This window comes from Typopeltis vanoorti, chromosome 3 (genome assembly GCF_054136105.1).
Source record: "Typopeltis vanoorti isolate ZY-2024b chromosome 3, IOZ_Tvanoo_1.0, whole genome shotgun sequence".
NCBI classification, from domain to species: domain Eukaryota; kingdom Metazoa; phylum Arthropoda; class Arachnida; order Uropygi; family Thelyphonidae; genus Typopeltis; species Typopeltis vanoorti.
In genome coordinates this window covers 30,664,224-30,688,992 of record NC_143551.1, presented here as the reverse complement: position 1 = coordinate 30,688,992, position 24,769 = coordinate 30,664,224, and the positions used below count along the sequence as shown (strand labels likewise).

The following is a 24,769-nucleotide window of genomic DNA, read 5'->3' as shown; positions in this document are numbered from 1 at the left end:
TCTGAATCTAAATATCTGAGAATATTTAATATATCTACTCCAGCTGCCTATCCACATTTTAATTTTCTGATGCTTTTTCTTTTTCTCCTTAAGTAGATGTATTCCTGATTATATTTCTCTTGAATTTTTTTTCTATATCTTCTCTGTCATTATTTATCTCATGTAACAATTTTCAAATACAGTTACTCTCAACATCCAGTATATGTATATATGTATCCTCAGTTTTTAAGGTAATCTTTATCATTTTTTGCAGTTCTTATATTTGTAAGCTCCCCCCCCCCCCAAGTTAGCCTCCAGAAGATACTATTAATATTACGTCTTCTGTTAGGTTTATTTAGTTACTTTTACACAACTTAGCTTTGTGACATCTTAGTATTCTTTAAGAGAACCACCTGCTGACTTACATACTAGGAAATTTTCATATGATTTGTTCTATTCTGGGATGAATGTCCTTTTTAATTTCTTCAGTCCACCTTGAAGTTCTGATTTCTCTATTCTTGCAAACTTTACCCCCCCCCCACACACACCTGGTCAATCAATCATTGTTTTCTTCAGATTCTATCACTAATCTTCAAATTTTGGGTTCCTGTTTTCAAACTTTCATTCATTCCCCCCTTCAATATTTGTCTATTTGAGTCTAGTATTTGCCTCTGAAAGCTGCCTGCCATTGATTTTTTTTTTTTTTTTTTTCCAAATCTTCACATTTCTTTTCATAAATTATACTTGACAAGAAATTATATTCATGTTTTAATTCTTTACCAAAGTGTGAGCAAAGAAAAGTTCATGAAAGGGTGTGATGTGAATTATGGGATACTGAGGGTAATTTGATGTGATTAGAAGCTTCATAATCATGAAGATAAATCATGTGGAAACTTGTTGGCTCATGTTTGGGTAAAGGGTTAAAATAAGAATGTAATTACTTGTTAAGTATAATTCACTTTCTAATCTGGGAGGGGGTATACTTACAATTTTTCTTTTCAATATGATTCCCTCTACCACCATCAAATGGAACTTACTATTTCAAGTATTCTGTATTCTTTTCTTCATATTTTTCCAATACATTTCTATTTCTCTGATATTAATTTCTCTCACACTGTAGTTTAGTTCTGTAATAAAATTTGTTTTATCTTTATCCCCTGCTCTTTCTAATAACTCAAATTTCTCTACTTCCTTTCTACTTGAACATATAGACACAATAATTATCAATCCCATTCTGAAATTTGATTGCATCTCTAATTTGAATTGTCTGCTATTTAAGAAATTCAGTTGTTTAACACTGAATTCTACTCCAATTGCTATTGTCTGAATATAAAGTCTATAATTATTTTGAAGACTATTTAGGCAGACTGTTATACTTTTGTGCTATGACCTTGAATATCATGCTGGACATTATTTTTCTCATATGGAGAAATCCGAGGTGGTTGGTCAAGCATATAAACCTGGATCAACATAAATTGCATTCTTCAGCCAGAAGACATCTGTGTGTTACAATCCACATCACACATGAAACTGTCATAACTGTGCATATTTTAACACATGTTTATGTAATAAGTCGCCCTACATTTTAAGTAGATCTCAAAATAGCAATCCATGAAATATACTCTCTTCATTTTAGATGTTTTTCTGGGATATACTGTATATACACCAAAAGTGAAATTCACTTAATACATATACTAACATTTATGAATTTTATTCAATGATGGTAATACGAAGTTGTCATCATCAATATCATTTTATTATATGTAATGAAGTGTGTATTACACACTATGACAGCCAACGTTATTACTAGCTTCCTATTAACAAATTTCTTCCAAATTAATGTTCATTTGGCAGCTTTCTAATGCAGTAAACTCTTACCCATCCTCCCTCAAGACACTGCTAAATACGTTAATCAATCACTACATCTTAGTTTTCATATGATGTCTTTTTTCCAGACATTTTTGTTTCAAACACTCGTCTTGCTCCCACCCCCAACTGTTTTCTTCTATGAAATGCTTTAGATTAGTTCTGCTTACGTATTCTTGAATGATAATATTGTCCAATACCTTTATGTCCAGTATCTTCACTTGATATGGTTCTGTCTGGCTGAAATATGATAAATATGTTTCCTACCTTAATTTTCCTTGAATTAAATGCTAAAATCTTTGGCATTTAATCTTTGCTCAAGTGTTTTATTTTTAATTCAGTTCTGAGATCCATATGTTATAATGAATTAGAACTTATCTTGCATATTGCTAGCTTAATGTTTTGATTCATTTCTCTAAATAACAGCTTTTATTTCATATAAATTTGTTCAAATGGCCTTGCTTATTCTATTATCTATTACCACATCTAATTGCTGTTTATTATGTCTACAGAAACACTTTAACTGAGATGTTTTACTTGTTCTATAGGTTTACCACTGAGAATGCAGCTGCTATTTTTCATGCTCCTGTCTATTTTCCTACCAAAGTGTAACAGCAAAAACACATACAATACTACAGTTCTCAGTTTCAATCTAATGAAGTATGCCTAGAAATAATATATATTTGTTTCTCGGAATTTTCTTTTATGAGAAATTCAAAAGCCATGAGTTGTTTTAATTCCAGATTGAAAATTTTCATGATTGAATTTCATTTCAAGTTAGATCAAACATTATATAAAATTACATGTTAATATCACACATTTTATCCCAGAAGAACAATATGATACTGCAGGTGTGCACAATAAGCAATCCTAACAGATATGGAAACGCTTTCTTCAAATGTGGAAAATTCATTATTCAAACCTTCTTAACATGGCATCACTTTATGAACAAGAGAAATTAAGTTTATAAATATAAACTTCAAATACTTGTTTTCAAATACGGTGATGATAAACACTATATTTATAAACAAGAAGCAGGAACCAGAGAAGTTAAATAATGTGTAGTAGATCAATGACTGATTATCTTAAAAATAGAAAATATACCTGAAACTACATTGCCAGACAAGACTGTACAGCTCAGATGAGTCCAATGAAGTGCCCTAACTGCAAGAAAATGAATGCAGTTATGCAAATGAGGATGTGAAAGTCAGTTCTCAATGAAATTTTGCACACTATATTTTTATAATATGGGGATACCATACAAAAATTGTGATGGTACCTGGATCAGCAGGTCTGGAGGTCAGAGTACAAAAGTTGGATAATTTTATTTACTGAATGGACTATCTATGACATAATTCATGACGTGATTGGTGGGCATGATAATTAAAGCCATCATTAATACAATGTTCACTAAAATGCACATTAACAAAGTTAGTATTATTAATTATTATCCTTTGTCAGGGCATTAAGTGATCATACATTTAATTTTTAGAAGGGAATTTAAGAAGAGCATTGAGGATAAGAAATGTACATATTTTCACCAAATATTAAAGTGCACTTCATGTAACCTGTGCTACATGGTACTAATGTACTATAGGTAGACCAACCAACCTCTCACGTATGGGCCTCAACATAAAGTGTCGTGAATATCTTATGCAAATAAGGTATCATACTGATGATAATAAGGTCAACATTAAGGAACACAATTGGTGAAGTACAACATACAGAATCTTCTTTTATCAACCCTACTTTTCGTGTGTTTAATCTGTTTCTACAAAGGAGTTCTAATGAAAACAAGTATTGCTACTTGAAACCATACTTTTTTAACTGCAAGAAATGTCAGACCTTGTGACAAATGATTTCACCACCTGGTGAGATGCTATATACACTATCTACCAATAATTGTCCGGACACCTGTTATTTGAAGTTATGGAGCATTCCAGGTTTGATAATAACATAAAAACTGGTGTACAGATAGTAGGAAGCAGTATTTCATCACAGCAGTTGAATACAGGTGATTGGCAACACCACATGAACTCAGTGACTTTGAGAGAGGTGTGTGCTGCTCAAATGGAGCATCCAAAATCACTGGTTGTGTGATGTACCACACAGTAAAGTTTGGCAGCGGAGGAATAATAGTGTGGTTTCGGTCCACTGGCCATTGTCCGTGGTTCCATGAAGATAGCTCAGTACCTTGATATTCTGGATAATCAGGTGCTGCCTACACTGTGGAGTTTTTATGGAACTGACCCGTGTTACCATCAAGATGACAATGTCCCATGCCACAAAGCTGTAGCTGTTATGGAATGGTATGAAAAGATGGGTGTTAAATGACTGCCCTGGCCTGTGCAGTCGTGATCACAACCCCATCAAGCACCTGTGGGATGAATCAGAGTGGCAACTGAGGTCCAGAGCAGCACGTCCTCGATCCGTCGCTGAACTCAGTGCTGCTTTGATGGAGGAATGGAGAACAATTCCCCCTGATGTCTGCCGCACACTGGTGGAAAGCCTCCCTCAAAGGGTGCAGGAGGTGATCAAAGCCAAAGGTAGACATACCCAATATTAGGGTTTGCCTACTGGTATGAATTGTAAATTGCTAATGTGTCCGGACAATTATTGGTAGATAGGGTACTTTTCTTACTGGAATCTTGGAAGGTTTTTCCTTAAGACTTACAGGATTCATGGGCCTATCCCCCCCCCCCTCCAAAACTCACTTTAGTGAATTTTTCAAAATTCAACCCTTTACAGAGGGAGTGAAACCACTACATCACGACTCAGCAGCTGCTAGATACTGAACTTTAGACTGAATCCTGTGGTAATGCATTAGAAGGCTTCTTAGAAATGTTACTGAACCAAGTGACCAAGATGGTAGCAGGTCTTGAATGTTTAACTAATTTTTATCTCTGCTCCTTATGAGGATGGATTGAAGGTGTGTGAGTTGCAAAGTTTAGCTGACAGGCAAAAATGAGAGGGAATGGTAGGAACTTATAAGTTATTAAGGGGATTCTATAAGATTGATACAAAAGAAATTTTTCAATACACAAGTGGGAGAGGTGGAGAGAGAGTTAGGAGTTACCACTGGAAGCTGTGTAAGAATGTTAGTAAGGATGACTAGAATAGATTGCCAGAAGAGGTTCTGAATGCTCTGACAGTGGACGAGTTTAAGGAGATGTACAATATGAATTGTGTAAATAATAAGTATGTGCCTCCCATAATGAGTCTTCTGACTCCATGGAGGAGCCCATAAATTAATAATAATAATAAATGTGAATTCTACAGTTAATTTTTTTTTTTTGAGATTTGGAGGTTAAAACTCTGTGTTTCAGGAAGGAAAAACTTTCCATGCCTATGCAAAGATCAACTAACTGGGTAACTCTTACAGGTACACTTGATTTTCCAATATCCTTGGTTCTAGAGCCATGCCAGATTAGCCATTTTACTGGACAATGGGGGTCACATAAAAATAATTTATGAGTACATCTCTCAGTTACATCCCTTCCATGTCTCTAAAGTACATGGATGCCTAAAAACGTAAATATTAAATATGAATTAACTGCCAAAATAGCCACACAGGTAAGATATATATATAAAATATATGCTTTGTAAATATCCATACTACTTCTATAATATCCAAAGGTTATATTGACTTCAATGGATGGACATTGCATCCATGTAATTATGGGTTATATATACACATCAGGCTAGTACAGTGGTTAAGTAATTAAATGAAATATGTTAGTATAAATGATACAGTGCAAGTGGATATTGACTTATGCTTGATAATACCACCACTGTGAACTGGCCATGCACACATGTAATGCCATCTGTAACAGCCCAGTTAACTAGTCAAGTGGTGTACCTATATTATTATTTACCTGACCTTCATGGAATCATAAGACTCATCTTAGGTCAAAGAGAGATAGCACAAAGTCTATCATGTCAGTCCTTAAACTCAGACCATTTGCACTTTTACTACTCTCTCAGGTAATACATTTCATGCTCCTACCACTCTCCATACAAACAACTTCTTACCTCTACCTTCTTACTTTACTACCTCCATGGATAGCCCCTTGTCTTAGTTCCTTTCGCTCATCCTAATATATGAAAAATATCCCCAGCATCAATCTGAGAAAAAAACCTTTAAACAGTTTAATGTTGAAAGGTGAAATACAGGATTTAAATATTGATTTTGTTTAACCTGTTGTGCTGTAATAAGCATTAAGTTTCTTACTAATAATAATAAGAAAAAAATCTCCTTTCACTTCCTTAGTCACATAACCCTTATACACGTTACAGAGATAACTCTTCTTCAACTGTCTATTTAATATCTTCTCCAACAGGCTCCTCTCATCATGTGTGTGTCCCAATCATATCACGTCATCTTCTTCAATCTGCAGAACACATGTTCTTAATCTCCTTTTACTGTGCTTCACATTCCAAATCATTAATACAGTCTTAGCCACACACATTCTCTCCCATCTAACTCTTACCTGATTTATCCTTCTGACTCTGGATATACAGTCTAATATTGTTTTCTTCAAAGATCCCTTGACCTCCTCCCATGCACTACCACCATCTCTCCTAATCTCCCCTTCAAATTCTTATGCCAAGCAGTGCCATGGCATAAGAATTTGTCTGGCAATCTCCGAGATCAAGCCTACATGATCACTCTCCACAAGTGGAAGCAACGTAGCTAGGCTGGTTACTGTTAAGTTATCTGATGCTGTGCCCAGATCCAGCACTCTTGAACCTCATGTCCCATACATTATGTGCTGTCACTTATCTCTCTCAGCAGCTGTATGAATTCCATTTCCTTCCCTCCCTGTGACCATTCCTCCTTCCAATCAATGACCCCATAGTTGCAATCTCCCATTACACTTGACCAGCACTCATTGTGCTAATTGCCAATGCATGTGATCTATATTCTCCCTTATATCCCCTTCATTATAGCAGCAACCAATTATATGTTTTGTCCTGCTGTCTTCTATCTCACACCAGACAGCTTCAAATGAACTGCCTTCTGAATTCCTGTTCTCCCGATGTACTTCTACTCTTTTCATTTTCAATTCTGCTTTCATTAGCAAATTATTTTGTTATTGTTGTAGGTGTAGTTGTTCTATTTACATTAGTTGTAGGTATATTATACTTGAAAATGTTTTGATCAAGTGTAAGTAGCACAAAATTTGCCATGTGAAGTATCTTCAACAAACTTTGCTAGGCTGTTGATTTTGCATTAATTGTCTTACTTCCCAAACTGCATAGCAATATACACATCCAAAAAGGAATGTGCTTTGCATTATGAGATACTATAGGATCATAGAGCAATAAGCCAGTTGCTTCCTAATTGAGCATATAACATTCTCAATGCTATATAATGGCCTGACATATTGTACTGTCCTTCAATATTAACTTCACAGTTCTTCCTTGGAGAGCAGATAAAGATGCATATAAAACTTTTCTGAGATCACAAAATTTATCCTGGCAGTTTCTTTTTTCCCTTTTCAGCTCTCCTGTCTTGCTTACTTGCTGGCAAGCATTCCTGTTTCCCAGTGACAGCTGTTCTAAAAACTCAGCTATTGCACATGCCAGTTACCCAGATTCGAAGTGAAACTTATGTAATAAAATGGTTGCTATCAGTAAGTGTATGGTATAGGAACACTACTATAAATATACATATAACATTATTTTATGTAATTTCCTAAAAATTATAGCATTACAGCAAGCAAGTTAACTATTTAAAATATATTTAAGTTCCCTTTGTTTCACCATTGCTTAACCACATGATGGTTTTTTCTAATACAATTCTAATACTTTAATACATACAAACAAATGCACTTCAAAAAAATGTTTTTATCATGTAACAAAACCTATACCTATTTATATAATACTATAAAAATGAACATAAATAAATCAATATTATGTGAGATTTTTATGCATGGGTATATTAATAAGGAAGTGTACAAGAAATACAGATCCTTGGTTAATATACCTATGATTTCTCAACTATTTGCTAAATCTGATCCTGATTCTTTTCTTTTTCACGTTGAACCTCCACAATTTCTGTTAGCCTCCTCTCAAGCATACTTGCATGCTAGGATGGATATAAATTGTTCTACTCTGGAGCGAATAACGAGGGAAGAAATGGTGTAGGAATTGTGGTGTGTGGCAGAATGAAGGGTGAAGTACTGGAAGTGGGTAAAAGGAATGACAGGATCATGTGAATGAAATTGGGTCTTGGAGAAGAGCAGGTGGTCGTATTATGTGTATATGCCCTGCAAGTTGGATGTACAGCAGAGGAAAAAGATGAGTTCTGGAACGTGTTAGATGAAGAAATGAGGGAACTGGAAGAAAACGAGATGATAATTGTTGGAGGAGACTTGAACGGACACATAGGGAGACAGAATAGAGACTGTGAAAGGGTGCATGGTGGCCACGGAGTGGGAATGATGAACCAGGAAGGAGAGAGGGTTGTAGACTTTGCAATAGCGTTTGATCTGGCAATTGTGAACTCGTTTTTCTACAAGAGGGAAGAACATTTTATAACATTTAGGAGTGGTAACAACAGTTCACAAATTGACTACATTTTGACTAGAAGAAAACAACTTAAGGTTGTGACAAATTGTAAAGTGATTCCAACAGATCAAGTGGCACAGCAACACTGACTGCTGTGCGCAGACTTTAAAATAAGATCGAAGATAAGAACCTCTGGAAGCCATTGGATGAAGACAATTAAATGGTTTCACTTAAAAGAAGAGAGTGTGAGGAATCGTTTTAGGGAGAGGGTGTTAGAGAGGATTTCGGATGGACTGGAAAGTGTACAAGATTGGTAGAAACATTTCAAAAGTAATCCTGAGCTGTGCAATCAAGGTGCTTGGTGAGACATCTGGAAAGATTAGAGAGCAGAAGGAGGGTTGGTGGTGGAATAATAATGTACAAGTGGCAGTGACAGCTAAGAGGAAGGCAAAGCAGAAGCGGGATGAGTCAAGAGTGGAAGAGGACAGAGAGGTGTACTCAGAGAGAAAGCAAGAAGCCAAGAGAGTTGTGGCACAGGCGAATGCCATGGCATATCAAGATCTGTATGATCAATTAGAAACAAAGGAAGGACAGAGAAAAATTTACCAACTGGCGAAATGTAGAAATAAAGCAGCAAAGGACATCTTACATGTAGGCAGATCAAAGACGCTGAAGGAAGAGCATTATGGAGGGATGTGGACATAAGAAATAGATTTGAGGGACTTTTGAATGAGGAAAATGCAAGGACTCACAGAGAAGATGGGCAGCCTTCTGAGGGGATGGCGCAGAACATCAGTAGAGTGGAAGTGACGGAGACCACGAAGAGGATGAGGAATGAAAAATCGGTGGGCCCTGACAGGATCCCAGTTCAGGCATGGAAGGCACTGGGGGAAGAGGGAATTGACCTGCTGTGGGACCTGTTCATGAAAGTTTGCCAACAGGAAAATATATCCGAGGAATGGAGGAAGAGTATTCTTGTCCCCATCTACAAGGGTAAAGGGGATGCACAAGACTGTAAAAATTACAGAGGAATAAAGTTGATGTCCCACACAACGAAAATCCTAGAAAGGGTTCTTGATGGAAGATTGAGGAAGGAGGTGGAGATTGCAAAGGAACAATTTCGCTTCATGCCTGGTAGATCAACAACAGCTGCTATCTTTGGGTTACGGCAGATGATGGAAAAGTTTAGAGAGAAACAACGGGAGCTACATGTGGCATTTATTGATCTGGAGAAAGCATATGATAGAGTGCCAAGGCAAGAAGTCTGGAGGTGTCTGAGGGAGAAGAAGGTTACGGAGAAATATGTCGGCTTGGTGCAGGAGATGTACAGAAATGTGAAGACAAGTGTTCGAACTTGTCTAGGACAGACAAAAAAGTAACAGTTGGCTTGCATCAAGGGTCAGCATTAAGTCCGTTTCTGTTTAACATTGTGATGGAGGTGGTGACGGAGGAGGTGAGAGAAGATGCGCCTTGGACAATGTCGTATGCAGATGACATCTTGCTGTGTGCAAATTCAAGAGTAGAAGCGGGCACTAAACTGGAAAGATGGAGAAAAGTACTGGAAGAGAGAGGTATGAGACTGAGCAGAAGTAAGACAGAGTATATGTGTTGCACAGTGGGTGGCAGCCAGGAGACAGATCTGGAGCTGGAAGGAAATGTCATCAGGAAGGTGAGGGACTTTAGATACTTAGGTTCAACAGTGGAAGAAGATGGAGGAGCTGAGAAGGAAGTGGGATGCAGGATACAAGCGGGTTGAAGGAACTGGAGGGAGATGGCTGGAGTGTTATGCGATAAGTGGGTGCCGATCAATCTGAAAGGCAAAATCTATAGGACAGTAGTGATGCCAGCTATGACGTATGTTATAGAAACTGTGGCCCTGAGGAAAAATAACATTAGCAAGATGGAAGTAGCAGAGATGAGAATGCTTAGGTGGATGTGCCGTGTGACCAGAAAGAATCGTCTGAGAAATGACCATGTGAGGGGAACAGTGAAAGTTACGAACTTAGGAACGAAGATACAGGAGGCAAGGTTGAGATGGTTTGGTCATGTGATGAGGAGGGAGGACGAATATGTTGGAAGAAGGGTCATGCAGATGGATGTGCAAGGAAGGAGGAAGTGTGGGTGGCCAAAAAGGAGATAGAGGGAGCTGGTACAAGAGGACTTGAGGATGAAGAACTTGGATGCGGAGGAGACTCATCGTCAACAGTGACCCCACTTAAGTGGGAGAAGCTGCAGAAGAATATGTACTGTTAGCACTTATCATTGTTGACATAGCCAAGTTAGCCTAGTCTTGGGCGTGGACAGCAGGGTTTTTCACCCCAGTTTATCTGGGGGTTTTCCTCCAGCAAGCAGGCAAACCGGCACTGTGAACACACGGATTACAGTCTGGAATACTCAAGACCCAGCCATAGGCCTGATTTGTCAGCTATGCTGGTCCTGAGCCCAGATAAAATGGGGGGGGGGGATTGAGATGGTGCTGTACTTCCCTGTAAAATGTGCCTCACGACTGTTATATCATCATACGAATAAATAAATAATTGTTGACAATGGAGAACAACAATTACGAAACCAAAACTAATTTTCTTCGATGCATAGAAAAATTTTCAACATAAAAACGCACAGAATACTGAAGAAAAGTATGAAATAATAACATTTCAGTGAGGTTTTTGGAAGGCATTTATGTCCAGACAAAGGCATGTGTTATATCATCAAGCATAGAGCAACTCAGTTGTGACTGAAGCAATCTGCATGACATCATGCTGTGATTCTTTGGTTAGCAATGGAGAATGCATAGATAGAACTATTTTGTTTCTTCAGTAAGTCTATAAACAATGATTAAGTTTCCTTTGATTTAATACTTGAGTCCAAGATCAGTAATAGTTTAGTAACTAGTTCAGCAATTATGATAAATGATTGAATACCAGAAGGAACACATTCATCTCATCATATAAGAAACCTATAATAAATCAAAATAATTCATGTGAATTATATCTGAATTGCAGAGATTCAGAGGTATCTTTATCTTTTGTTTTTTATGTTATCACCATTATCATCTGATTCCTCCTACATTCTCTTTACTCCACTTATAAGCTGTTTCAAGTCTCAGTAACATTTTGCCACCTATCTGATATTATTATGATGATGATGCTCCTCCAGGTGTCCAAGGACTTGTTTAGGAAGGGCCATTTTAGTCATATATATATATATATATATATATATAACATATATCTAAATGATAACCCATTTCACACATTCACCACAAAAAAATCTGGAACTCATATGCTTTCCAATCACAGTCCTAGCATGTTTCTAGTGATGATCATGAATTAGCCTACACCAGTCACAAGCTGCAAAACCTCACTTGTATCTAATACTGTCAGTTCTCCTTACTAACTTGCTATCATATCTCCTCTCACTTGTCTATCCCTCAAACTTTGAAGATCATATTCCCTCAATCTGTCCTTATGCGCAATTCCATAACCAGTTATTACCTTGATTACCATCTCTGGAATTTTTTCATCCCTCTCTCTCTCTTCCCCTCCCCCCCCCATTTCCTCAAAATTCAAATAACAACACCTGCATAGAGATTATCTTCAATATTCTTACCAGCATCTTCTCATGACTTCCATTTAGCTACATTTTCAAAAAAACTTTGCATTCTTATATTTTTCTCTGTATTCTTTCAGTGTATCTGCTGACATCTTTGTGAAGAACTTTTAAATATGATTTCTTCCTTTCCCCAATTTTCTTCAATGTTTTCTTTAATCTGCCAATTAGGCTCAAGATTTTGTTCTTTCTTGTGTTCAAACTCTTTTATTTTTTCTTGAACAATATTTGTATGTGTGAGTCTACAGTTCATCTTTGAATGATTCCTTTTCAAATTTTCATAAATATTTTGCTTTTCAATATGATATTTATTTTTAACTCACTCAAAACTACATTGATCCCTGAATAAACATGAAGATATTAATATCAGCAATAACACAGTCAGTGAGAATTTTCCTACTTCTGTCTTATGTGTGAATTTGTGCACATCTTTAAGTTTAAAGATGATATTAGTAATGACTAGCCCAAGTTCTGAACAGAAATCCAGCAGATGTTTACCATTATTATTATTAACTTTGCTCTTTCTCCAATTTTCTGAAAGCATTTCTGTATCTTGTATTTTTGGTTCCTATTCAGCTATACATATCTCCAAAAAGAGCCAGCTTTCTTCTCTTCCTTTATCTGATTTCTAATGACTGACTTGAGAGATTCTGCCACTTCTTCCTTAGTAGGATCTTCTGTACCACAGGCACAAATAAGTCTCCTTCTCTTCTAATTCCCTATTTTGACTTGTCATTCAATAAATGTCTTCTTGTTTCATGTTGAATGCTAGTTATTCCTTCCTTTCTTATCACTATTGCTCAAATATAACATCTTGGTTATTATTTAGCAGAATCTCATCTGTTCACACTACTTCATTTTGGTAATGCTAATTAGGTCAACATGGTACTTTAAAATAATAATAAAGACAAGCCATATAAACTCAAGGAGCTAAACAAGCTCATCCAGAGCAGGCTTTTACAAACATCCATGCCTGCAGTAGAATTCGAACCCATAGTCTTTTTGTTGGTGAGCAGGTATCCATCTACTTGGTCACTGGCTTGAAACTAGTAAATTTACCAAAAATCTGGAAGACAGTCATTTTAAGATCTAATTAATATTTGTTTTCTCTCATTTTCCAACATAGATGGTGCCTAATTAAGATTTTAGTTCCTTGTGTTGTCCATTACAATTTTTTTAAACTAGTCCCACTGTTATACCAAATTGTTGTTTCGCATAGTGTGACATATTGTTTTCATGCTCTGAAGATGTTGGATATAATACCGGCAAAATATTAGCAAATAAGTAACTAAATATTAATTTTATGGCTATTTAGCCTATTTTTGTTTAGGAGTGCCCCTTTTTATAATGTCATTGGCTTTTTACTCAATTTTAGGGCATTATTAAAGTTTTACATAGACAGATATATATGAAGAATATGAGGGAAAATTTGGACATACCTTTGAAGGATTTTGCTGGCTGTCTTCTTATTCAGCGGCATCTTGGAGTGTGTCGATATACATTCATCTGCTGTTAAAGGAAGAAAGTATAATTAAAAGGAAGAGGTTTGGAAAAAGTGGGGGTAGAGCAATGTGGGAGAATTATTGGTGAGGCAAGGGGATATGTGAACTTTATGAAAAACCTGGGTTTTTTATATATATATTATTAAGGGTGGACAGAGAATAATTTTTTTTTTGGGTGGGGGGGGAAGAAACTATTTTCTGCAGAAGGCGAAGGATATGATAGGATAAGATCAGGGGTGGGAGTAACAGGGTGTGAGCCATTTTTGACAGTGAGTCGTATTCGGAGCTCATGGGGCAAGTGGAGGCTAGGCTATATCATTTTGGCTTGGTGTATCTGTGTTCTTTCCTACTGGTCAGAGTCATGACCTAATTTTTATGTTATGGAGCTTCCAATACTCGGAGATTATGTAGGGGCGGTGGACGTTTATTGCGTTTTTGTCACATTATCTTGTAGTTCTATTATTATTATGGCCTTGCTGATTTGCTGGGTATGTTTCGGTTCAAGGGCGTGGACTGCTATTTCTATTTTCCATGTACTTTGTATTCTGTTTTTCTTTTGGTTGCTGCATTTTTTTTTATTGTTTAAATGTTCTGGAATAGGGATGTTACAGTCACGGAAGTGTTCTTGTATCTAGCCCATAATGACCTGATAGTAGAACCTGTGTAGGTGACATCACAGTCTTTTTGGCAAGGCAATTTGTAAACAACATTGTGGTGTTCTAATATTTCTTTGTGTGTGTGTGAGATTTTGTAGGTTTTAGAGGTGTTGTCAATTTTTGGTTTGTGGTGAACACCATTTTATAGTCAGTGTGTTTGAAAATGTATTTGTATGTTTTGTATGCATTCTGGATGTATGGTAGTTTGATGATTTTTTGCGTTGGGAAGTTTGTTTTGGTTGTTGGATTGTTTTGAGGTTTTTTTTACTGTTTTATTCGCGTAATTTATTAGATTTTGAAAAATCTGAGTTAACTTCTTAATGTCTGTGTTTAGATAATTACGTGTAATTGAAAACTTGTAAGCATTGATAAACTGTGCTAGAATGACTGATTTTTCACGGCACAGTTTATCAATGCTTACAAGTTTTCAACTATACATAATTATTTAAACAGAAATTAACACAGATTTTTCAAAATCGAAATTATCTAATACAACTAATAAATTATGCCAACAAAATGGCAAAAACCTATCAAAACAATCCAACAACCAAAACAAACTTCCCAAAACAAAAAATCATCAAACTACCAAGCATACAAATACATTTTCAAATGGTATGTAGTCAGTGTGTGTAGTTCACCACAAACCAAAAATTGGCAACACTTCTAAAACCTACAAAATCTCACACACACACACACACTAAAAAATTAGAGCACCACAATGTTGTTTACAAATTTCCTTGCCAAAAAGACTGTGATGTCACCTACACAAGTTCTACTATCAGGTTTTTATGGACAAGACTACAAGAACACTTCTGTGACTGTAACATTCCTATTCCAGAACATTTAAATAATAAAAAACACAACAACCAAAAGAAAAACAGAATACAAAGTACAGGAAAAATAGAAATAACAGTCCACACCCCTGAACAGAAACATACCCTGCAATTCAGCAAGGTCATGATAATAGATATACAAGATAACGAAACAATGCTTAGAATATCGGAAATGATAGCCATAAAATATGACAAAAATTCAATAAACGCCCACCAGCCCTACATAATCTCTGAGTGTTGGAAGCTCCATAACATAAAATTAGGTCACGACTTTGACCAATAGGAAACAACACAGATACGCCAAGCACATGACATAGCCTCCACTTGCCTCACGAGCTCCAAAGACGATGCTCTGTCAAAACGGCTCACACCCTGTTACTCCCACCCCTGATCTTATCCCATCATATCCTTCCCCTTCTCTAGAAAATAGTTTCTATTCTCATCCCCCCCTCCCAAAGTATTCTCTGCCCACCCTTAATAATATATATATAAAAAACCCAGGTTTTTTCATAAAGTTCACATATCCCCTTGCCTCACCAATAATTCTCCCACATTGCTCTACCCCAACTTTTTTCCAAACCCATTCCTTTCAATCATACTTCCTTCCTTTAACAGCAGGTGAATGTATATCGCCATGTGCCAGGATACTGCTGAATAAGAAGACAGCCAGCAACATCTTACAAAGGTATGTCCAAATTTTCCCTTTTACATTCTTCATATATCTATCTATGTAAAACTTCAATAATGCCCTAAAATTGAGTAAAAAGCCAATGACATTATAAAAGGGGAACTCCTAAACAAAAATAGGCTAACTAGCCATAAAATTAATATTCTTAGAGGAGTAACATGAAAATTTTCCCAGAAATAATACCTAAAATAAATATTACTTTCTTATCATTCTGTGTTGTCTTAATACTGTGAAAATAAATAACATGTACTGTGAACACATAAGTTAAAATATTTTGGACACATAGAAAGAATGGAAGGGGGACTTCTCAGAACAGTAATAGAAGGCAAAGTTCCTGGAAAAAGAGGCAGGGGGCAGACCATTAATGAGATGGATGGATGGCATGTGTGGAGTGACTGATCTTCAGAGAGTTGAGGCCGTCAGAAAAGCAAACAACAGGGCTACATGGCGAGGCCTGGTGTGGCACATCCCCCAGCATCAGAGTGACCATACAGCATCTGTAGATGCCCAAGTGAACATAGTGGTAGTAGTAGTGAACACATAAGCCTTTCCATGTATTTGTTTTGCTTACACTTGGATCAAGGATTAAACAAAGAATATAACTTCTTGGCATCTTTAATTTTTAGAGATGGAATATACAGTAACAAATTCTTTACCAAACCACACTCTTGGTGAATTTCACCCAACTCTTTTGCAAATCATGGGCTTGGTATTACCTCCCCTTATACATCTTCAGGCACATCTAGCAGAAAAGTGGCAGCAAGATTATTCACTAATTGGCTAGAATCTTCCTAAAGCATCACTATTAAGTTTGACCCAGAATAGTCTAGCATTCTAGAGAGTGTTCCAGATTGCAGAACAACTAAGTGCTTTGAAAAGAAGAAATGTTTGATCTCTCTATAATGTGTTTGTCTTCTCTGAAAATAATTATATTCTATGCAGAAGAAATGGATAAGAAGTATACTCGAATGATAGGTTTACAAAGTGTGATGTAGTTAAGAGGATAGCAAGGCTTATTTTTTTTGCAATGGGAAAACAGATCTTACTGATTCAGTTAGCACCATAAGAATCTATATATAAAAGAAAAGGCTATTTGTGGAATAAATAAAAAAAATCAAGGGTCAAAGCTGTATAACTGAGAGGAGACCTCCACATAGCCTTTAAAGGAAGCGGAGAACCGACCAGGGCTTCTGACCTAATGTCCAATCCTCACCTTCTCGTGGTGCACCCTGTTGGGTATCTACTTGGATACTGAACGGACGAGGATGGGCTGGCAATTTGGGATTTAGCAGACCAAATTGTATTCTTATTGGTTAAACCAAAATATAGAATGATGGTACAACATGACAAAATTTCATACCGGGTGGGGCGTCGCCCGGTTAAACATTGTCCCCGTTGTTTTCGCCAGGGAACCAGGGCGAAAAGCGAAAAGTCAGCTACTGGAACAAATCTGAAAATAAACCCCAACTCAACATCACCAGAGTTAAAGATCGGTACTACTATCAACGTAAGAAGCCTGAATGGCAAAGAAATGGAGCTAGCTGAGGAATTAGATAAGTACCAGATCGACATAATAGGGGTGACTGAAACAAAAAAGACCAAAACTGGTGAGATCTTTCTGAGCAATAAATACAAAATGTTATATTCAGGCAATGACAATCAAGGAAAAGAAGGAGTAGCCATAGTATTCAACACAAAATACGAGGCTAATCTTCTTGAATGGCAGGCAGTCTCAAGTAGAGTAATGTGGGTAAATATGAGAATGGGGAACTGGACAATGAGATTTATTTGTGCCTATGGTCCCACAGAAGGTTCTACTAATTTAGAAGTGGAGGAATTTTTTGAGGCTTTAGAAAAAGCAACTGACACAATGAAAAATTGGTCCTTGTTGGGGATCTAAATAGCAGAGTAGGAAATGATTGTGAGACATACAAAAATATTTTGGGAAAATTTGGAGAAAAGAGCAAAGCTAATAATAATGGCAAATATCTGTTGGATTTCTGCTCAGGACAATGGACTGGTTATTACTAACACCATGATCCAACATAAAAATGTGCACAAATTCACATGGAGAGAAGAGGCTAGGAATAAGAAAAGTCTCATTGACTATGTTATTGTTGATAGTGATGTTTTCTCCCTGGTGCAGGACACCAGAGTGTACAGAGGATTTGAAATTGGAAGTGATCACTATTTAGTCTTGAGCAGGATAAAATTGAATTTCATACTGAAAAGAATAACATGTAAGAAAGTTTTAAAGTGAATAAAAGTTGAGCAGCTCTCAGATGTGAACTGTAGACTAAAATACACAAAGATTATTGAAGAAAAAATGAAAGAGTTTGAGAACAGGAATCAAACCTTGGAGATTCAGTGGCAAACTCTGAAGAAAACATTGATTGATTCTGCCAGAGAGGCATGTGGTGAGGTTGTCTGTAAGGATAAAAAAATCAGAACTCCATGGTGGACACAGGAAGTTAAAGAGGCAGTGAAGGAAAAGAAGAAAGCATACCAAAAGTTCCTGTCAAATAAGTCAGCTTGTGCTCTTAGAGAATATAGAGACAAATGCAAGAATGCTAAACACTGTGTAAAACTAGCTAAACAAAAGTCATGGGAGGACTTTGGCAAGAATATAGAAAATAAATATCAAGAAGGTGGCAAAATATTCTGGAGGTTGTTGAAGAAGCTTAAGAATGGAGGAAAGAGTGCTGTAAAAGGAATTAGAGATGATAAAGGTGACATGAAAACGGGAGAAAAAGATATCCTTGAAGTATGGAGTAATTACTTTGAAAAACTGTTAAATGAAACAAGCAGTGATGATAGCACAGCAGTGGTAAAAAACACTGACCAGGCATGCAGTCAGGAATACATATTCATACTTGAAGTAGAAAAAGCCATGAAAGGCTTGAAATGTGGAAAGGCAGCAGGAGTAGATGATATTCAACCAGAAATGCTGAAGTATGGTGGTATAAGAGTCTTACAGTGGATGCACTGCATAGTTCAGAAATCCTTAACAGAGGGATGAATTCCCGATGATTGGAGTAGAGCTCTCATAGTACCCATATATAAAAAGGGAAATAAAACTGCATGTGAGAATATACAGAGGTATTTCCCTACTGAGTGTTCCTGGCAAGATCTATGCAAGTATACTTGAGAAACGGTTGAGAGGAATTGTGGAAGAAAAGCTTGGTGAAGAACAAGCTGGATTCAGGCCAAACAGAGGCTGTCAGGATCAGATCTTCACTTTACGACAAATAGTCGAGAAAGCATGGGAATATAACAAAGATCTGTATTTAAGTTTTATCGATCTGGAAAAGGCATATGACAAGGTGCCAAGAGAGAAGCTATTCAATATGCTGCAATTATATGGTGTCATTGGGGCATTATATCAAGCAATACTTAGTCTTTATTTGAGTTGTAAGTCAGCAGTTAGAATTGAAGGAAGTACAGGAAGATGGTTTAATGTTAAATCTGGTGTAAGACAAGGATGTACATTATCCCCTCTGTTATTCATCATCTATATGGATCACATTATGAAGGAAAGTGGTATTAAACATGATATCAGCTCTTTGCTTTATGCAGATGACGTTATACTTCTAAATAAATCTGCTACAAGTCTGCAAGATTCTCTGACTAAATTGAATAGCTGTTGTAATAGATATGGTATGAAGGTCAGCAATAAAAAGACAAAGACAATGAAAATAGGCAGAATCATTGGAAATGTCAACTGTGTTGTGAATGGAGAACCTGTGGAACAAGTAAAACATTTTAGCTATTTAGGCACGATTTTTACTGAAGATGGTAAATTATATATAGAAATAGACAACAGAATCAGCAAAGCTGGTATGGTGGGAAGTCAATTGAATAAATTCATATGGAATAAGAGAGAAATTAGTCGGAACACTAAATTAGCTGTATACAAGACAGTGTTCAAACCAGTTTTAACTTATGGATCTGAGAGCTGGGTCAGAAGTAAAACACTTGACCAAAGACTAGAGACCACAGATATGAGAGTCCTGAGAAAGATTATAGGCGTGAACAGATGGCATCAATGGCAATATCATATTAAAAATGAGGATATTAGGAAAGAACTTGACATTGTCAGCATCCAGGAATGCGTTAGCAGAGCTAATCTCAGGTGGTATGGTCACTTAAACAGAATGGGCGAGGAAAGATTAGCAAAATAAGTTTTCTCTGCCAGGTTGGCAGCAAAACGACCCAGAGGAAGACCAAGATATAGGTGGATTGATACGGTACAAAGGGCTTTAGACGATAGAAATATAAGATCTGATAATGTTGGAGTCTTGACAAGTAACAGACTGATTTGGAGGAAAATTGTAGATAGGAAATTAATAATGATGTAATTTTTTTCATGTAGTACTATCATATCTTGTACACCCCTTGAGGGTACATGGCAGGAATTTGATGATGATGATGATGATGATAAAAATCATCTTTTATTTAAACCCTAAAATCATCTTAGGTGATTTTAATGCACAGGTCAGAGATGATAAAGTAGGAATAAAAAAAAAAATTGTGGACCTATTTTAGTTTGTTACAGAAATCATTTAAAAATTGGTAACAGATAGTTCAAGCAGAGACAAAGCTGTAGAATTACAAGATGTAAAATCAACTCTCTCATTATAACAAACTATAATTACACCAAATTCACTCAGGTTAAGTTGTGTAAGTTGTAGGTTTTTTTTGAAATTCATCAACAGAATTTGTAAGTATTTAAATATAGGGAATAAATTGGCCAAAATACTATATAAATTACAGGCATTTTGTTCGTAGAAAACAGTCATAATTTGGTGGTGGGCTGAAATTGCTCATGTAACAGAGCAAAACTTATTCTTTCACAAATCCTTAAAAAGTTCAGAATAATAAAATAAAAAAACTAACTTTTTTTAAAAAGAATACACAGACAATTTTATTATTCCAAAATAATAATAATGTTTTTGATGAGTATGTAGGTTTTTCTACCAAAAAACGAATGTGACAAATGATAACTAACACTGGGTTATAGGTTGTAATATAAATAGTTAAACCAAATAGTTTTGCCTCATATGCTAGTGGCTTCTTCTGGGTTTGGAACATTAAAAAATACAGTAAGTGGTAAACATGAGCCATAACTAAAACCAAACATCTAGGAACTGTTATACAAAAGTAAAAAAATAGAAACACATGGAGCATGGAAGCTAGCATTGGTCAGCCATTGTTCAGTAGGTATGCAATGATAGTTGGCAGAAAAGTTAAATTCTGACATGTGGAAAGATCTAATAAGTGACTTCCAAATATCACTTAAAATCATTTCTTGGTTTCTGCTGAGTGTGCCTTGTGAGTGGATAACCATGTAGCCTCTTTGATGTTTCAGACACTGAAGTTGTCTTCTATGTGAGGCATGGAGCTCTTGTCCCATTCAATCCTGTGGTGAGTGTGGGAGAAGTGGAAAGCTAGGCCTGACCTGTCTTTTCTGCTGTTATTAATATGCTCTTTCTCTCTAATTTCCCAACTTCTAGATGTTTGCCCTACGTAAGCAAGGCCACAAGAACATGGAATATTGTAAACTCCAGGATGTATATTAAAAGGGTTGTGGTCCTTAGGTAAAAGTAACAGAGCTTGTATAGTCACAATGGACTTGAAAGCCATTCTTATGTCATGAGAGTTCAGGAGATTGGTGATTTTGAGAGAAAGTTTGCCAAATAAGGGATAGAAACTGAGGCTCTATAGCGAATGTCAGGGATCTGTTGTGAAGGAGTAGAGAATAGTATTCTTTGTACCATTTTCTTAGAACATCCATTACTAACCAATAGTTGGAGAAGAGAATGTAATTCTTCTTTAGTGTTTCTTCATCTCCTGTAATAGAGATCCTTTTTTTTTTTTTTAGTGTATGTATATAATATCTAATTTTTTTGTGACATATTGTGCAATGAAGAGAAATGTAGGTAATGACCTGTATGAGTGGACTTATGGTATATGCTAAGATAGAGGCCTCCTGCTTTTTTTGAAATTAAAACATCCTTCATTTTCAAGTTCTGAAGTGAATTTAATTTTATAGTGGAAGGAGTTAATAGATGAAAGAAAATCATGTAACTCAGCCACACTGTTTCCAGATTATTATTACGGGCAACTCCAAGGAGTCCATAGACTCATCAAGGGAGGCCCTACACATCATGCCAAGAACAACTATTCGACATTCACACAGTATCTATCATACTTCGCCTTGAACTCATTTACAGTCATGGCACCCACAACAGATTCTGGCAGCTTATTCCACTCATTCACTACTCTCCAAGTAAAAAACCTAGCTCTAACACCCTTGCTAACCACACTCTTGCCTAGCTTCCATTTTTGGTCCCTAGTCCTCCCACCAACAGTCCTATTTTCTAAAATATCTTCTGAATTAATCTTATATAAACTCTTCAGTAATTTAAATGTCTCAATCATATCACCCCCTTTCCGACTATCAACCAATTTCTGCAATCCACAAATCTTTAACCTGTTCTCATAAGGTTCATTCCATAGACCCTATCATCTTGGTCACTTGTCTCTGGATCCTCTCCACCTCATCTCCATCAAGAAGAAACCCTGATGCCCATATCTGGGCACAGTAGTCTAGATGGGGTCTTATCAAGGCTCAATACAGAGGAACAATAACCTGTTTGTCTCTGCTTGTTAAAGTATTTTTCAGCAACCAAGTGATTTGATGAGCTGATTTAGCCACTTTTGCGATGTGATCCCTAAACTTCAACTCCCTATCCACCAACACTCCCAAATCCCTGGCCTCGTCAATCTCCTGGAGTACAGTTCCACCAATGTAATATACTGCTGCTAATCTTTTCACCCCAAAATGCATAACCTTAAATTTTGCCACATTAAATTGACATCCATTCTCCTTAGCCCAGTCCTCCAAACTATCCAAATCATCCTGCAAAATTTTGACATCCTGTGCACTCACTATTGCTCTACCCAACTTTGCATCATCAGCAAACAAATGAGCAGTTCCTCTCAGATCCTTTCCTATATCGTTAATGAACAAATTGAACAGTAGTGGTCCAAGAACAGAACCCTGCCGCACACCACTAGTCACAGGCCATCTTTTGGACTCTACTCCTGAATAAACCACTCTCTGATATCTCTCCATCAACCACCCCTCCTATCCATCTTCATCTATGTATCTCCACCAAAGTGACAGTTTTGAATTTGTAGATAGCAGGAAATCTTTCAGAAGACATCTTTCTAATCATTCTTCCTTTTATTTGCTACATAGCAAAAGAACTATTTCTTTTGGCCTCATCACCTCACTTTAAGAAAGTTTGTGCATGAAGTTTCTTCACACACTCTTTGTTTGCTTACACTTAGATAAAGGATTAAAAAAGAATTTCATTTCTTAGCATTTTTAATCCAATGTCTTTTTTGTAGAGAAAAGAATACAGAGACAATTTTATTATTCCAAACATTTGAAAGATTCAAACAAACATTCATTCCTAACTATCTATATTACAATCTATTGAACCTAGTGTTAGTTATCATTTGTCACATTCGTTTTTTGGTAGAAAAATCATAAAGTACAAAGGTTTTATGAAAGATGAGTTGCATTGTTTCATGCTCAAAACTGAAATCACCTCATTAGATTTATATATAAGGAACAAAAAACCTATAATGTACAGAGTACTGTGGGCAATTCATTACCTCCAAATACTCGGAATTCCATCAATAATATGTATTTCAAAAAAAAAAAAAAAAAAAAAATTCGCTCAGTGTGTCACTACAGCAAACTGTCCACTATAACAAACTATTGAAGGTGACAGTTCTGTTTTTTTTAATCTTATAAAAATATACAGACTATGCAGAGCTAACCTACATGGAATCCTAAAGGGGTTGAAAGGCCATGATAATTACATAATTTGGTCATTCAAAACAAGGCTGTAAGAATTGACAACTAAAATTACCTGCTTTCAGAGGCTGCTTTTAATAGCCTAACCAGGAAGAGGCTTACCAGAGCTACAGCAGCCATTCCTAAACCAGCTTTCACCCATGCTGTGGATTCCTGAGGTAATGGTATATGCCTAAGATGACTACAAAAAGCAAAATGAATACAAATTACAAACTTTATAATAAATTTTATAATTAAATACATGCATTAATTAGATTTTATTTTAAATGTCAAGTGTTAAGCATTACTTTGAAATATCAGATATGCTAATCCATCAGTATATTCATGCATACAAGTTTTCAGAGATTTTACATAAGATATCAACTTTAAAGTTGAAATCTCATGCTGCATATTACTATAATTTAAAATTAACATTAATTTTCCATATAATGCAAAGAAAAAACAGTCTCATAGGTAGTATAAATATGTCGCACACACGCACGCACACAAACATATGGAAGAAAACCAGAAATGTAAAACATGCTTTACTTGTCATGCAAAAAATCACAGCTTCAGCCAGTGGACAATTAATTTAAATCCCATTCTTTCGCATTTTTTAAAATAAATACTGTTTTAATGTGAGGAGAAAAAAGTCTAATGGAATGTATACTTGTTTAAAAAATTTTAAGACCTATAAAGGCAGTAGTAGTACAATGTGAAAATCTTTATTCTTCAGAGAAGCAAACTAAAAATTTTTGGCACAGGTTTTTTTACTATTGTTAAAATAGAAGCACTATCTGAGTATAATTTACTCAAATAGTACTAACCATTTTCATCATGTAAACAAATGATTTAAGTGTGTTTATCTGTGATATACCATTTCGTGTATGTTTTGTGTATATTTATACTATTAGTATACCTTTATTACTATCCTTTCCTCACCTGACATTCCAAACCAATGAACCATAACATTTGAGAGCTCTGCTCACATATTCTTAAATGCTAACAGTCTCAAGGTCCTTCTTAATGTCTTAATTTTTAATATGATTCTGCATTGATGCCATCCAGTCACTTCCCTAACTCATCTCAGACCTCTCAATATCTGTACATATTAATACTTGAGGTAGAAAAAACTATCAAAATCCTGAAATGTGGAAAGCCAACTGGAGTAGATAATATTCAACTAGAAATGTTTAAATCTGACGGTATAGAAGGATTGCAGTGGCTACATCACATAATTCAGAGGGCCTGGTCAG

At 36.1% G+C, this 24,769-nt stretch overlaps 1 protein-coding gene across 5 annotated transcripts in view; it reads right to left on the bottom strand.

Moving 5' to 3' along the window:
- The window catches only part of Miro (mitochondrial Rho GTPase), a 439,377-nt gene that overhangs the window by 25,401 nt on the left and 389,207 nt on the right, over positions 1–24,769 (bottom strand). For 4 of the 5 annotated variants that reach the window (XM_090415513.1, XM_090415514.1, XM_090415516.1 and 1 more), the window contains one exon: positions 23,590–23,715. In XM_090415513.1, the coding sequence (XP_090271639.1) occupies positions 23,590–23,715 (126 nt within the window). Of the gene's footprint in view, positions 1–2,949; positions 3,010–23,589; positions 23,716–24,769 lie in introns of all 5 variants that reach the window. The other variant, XR_016550640.1, reaches the window with a different exon arrangement.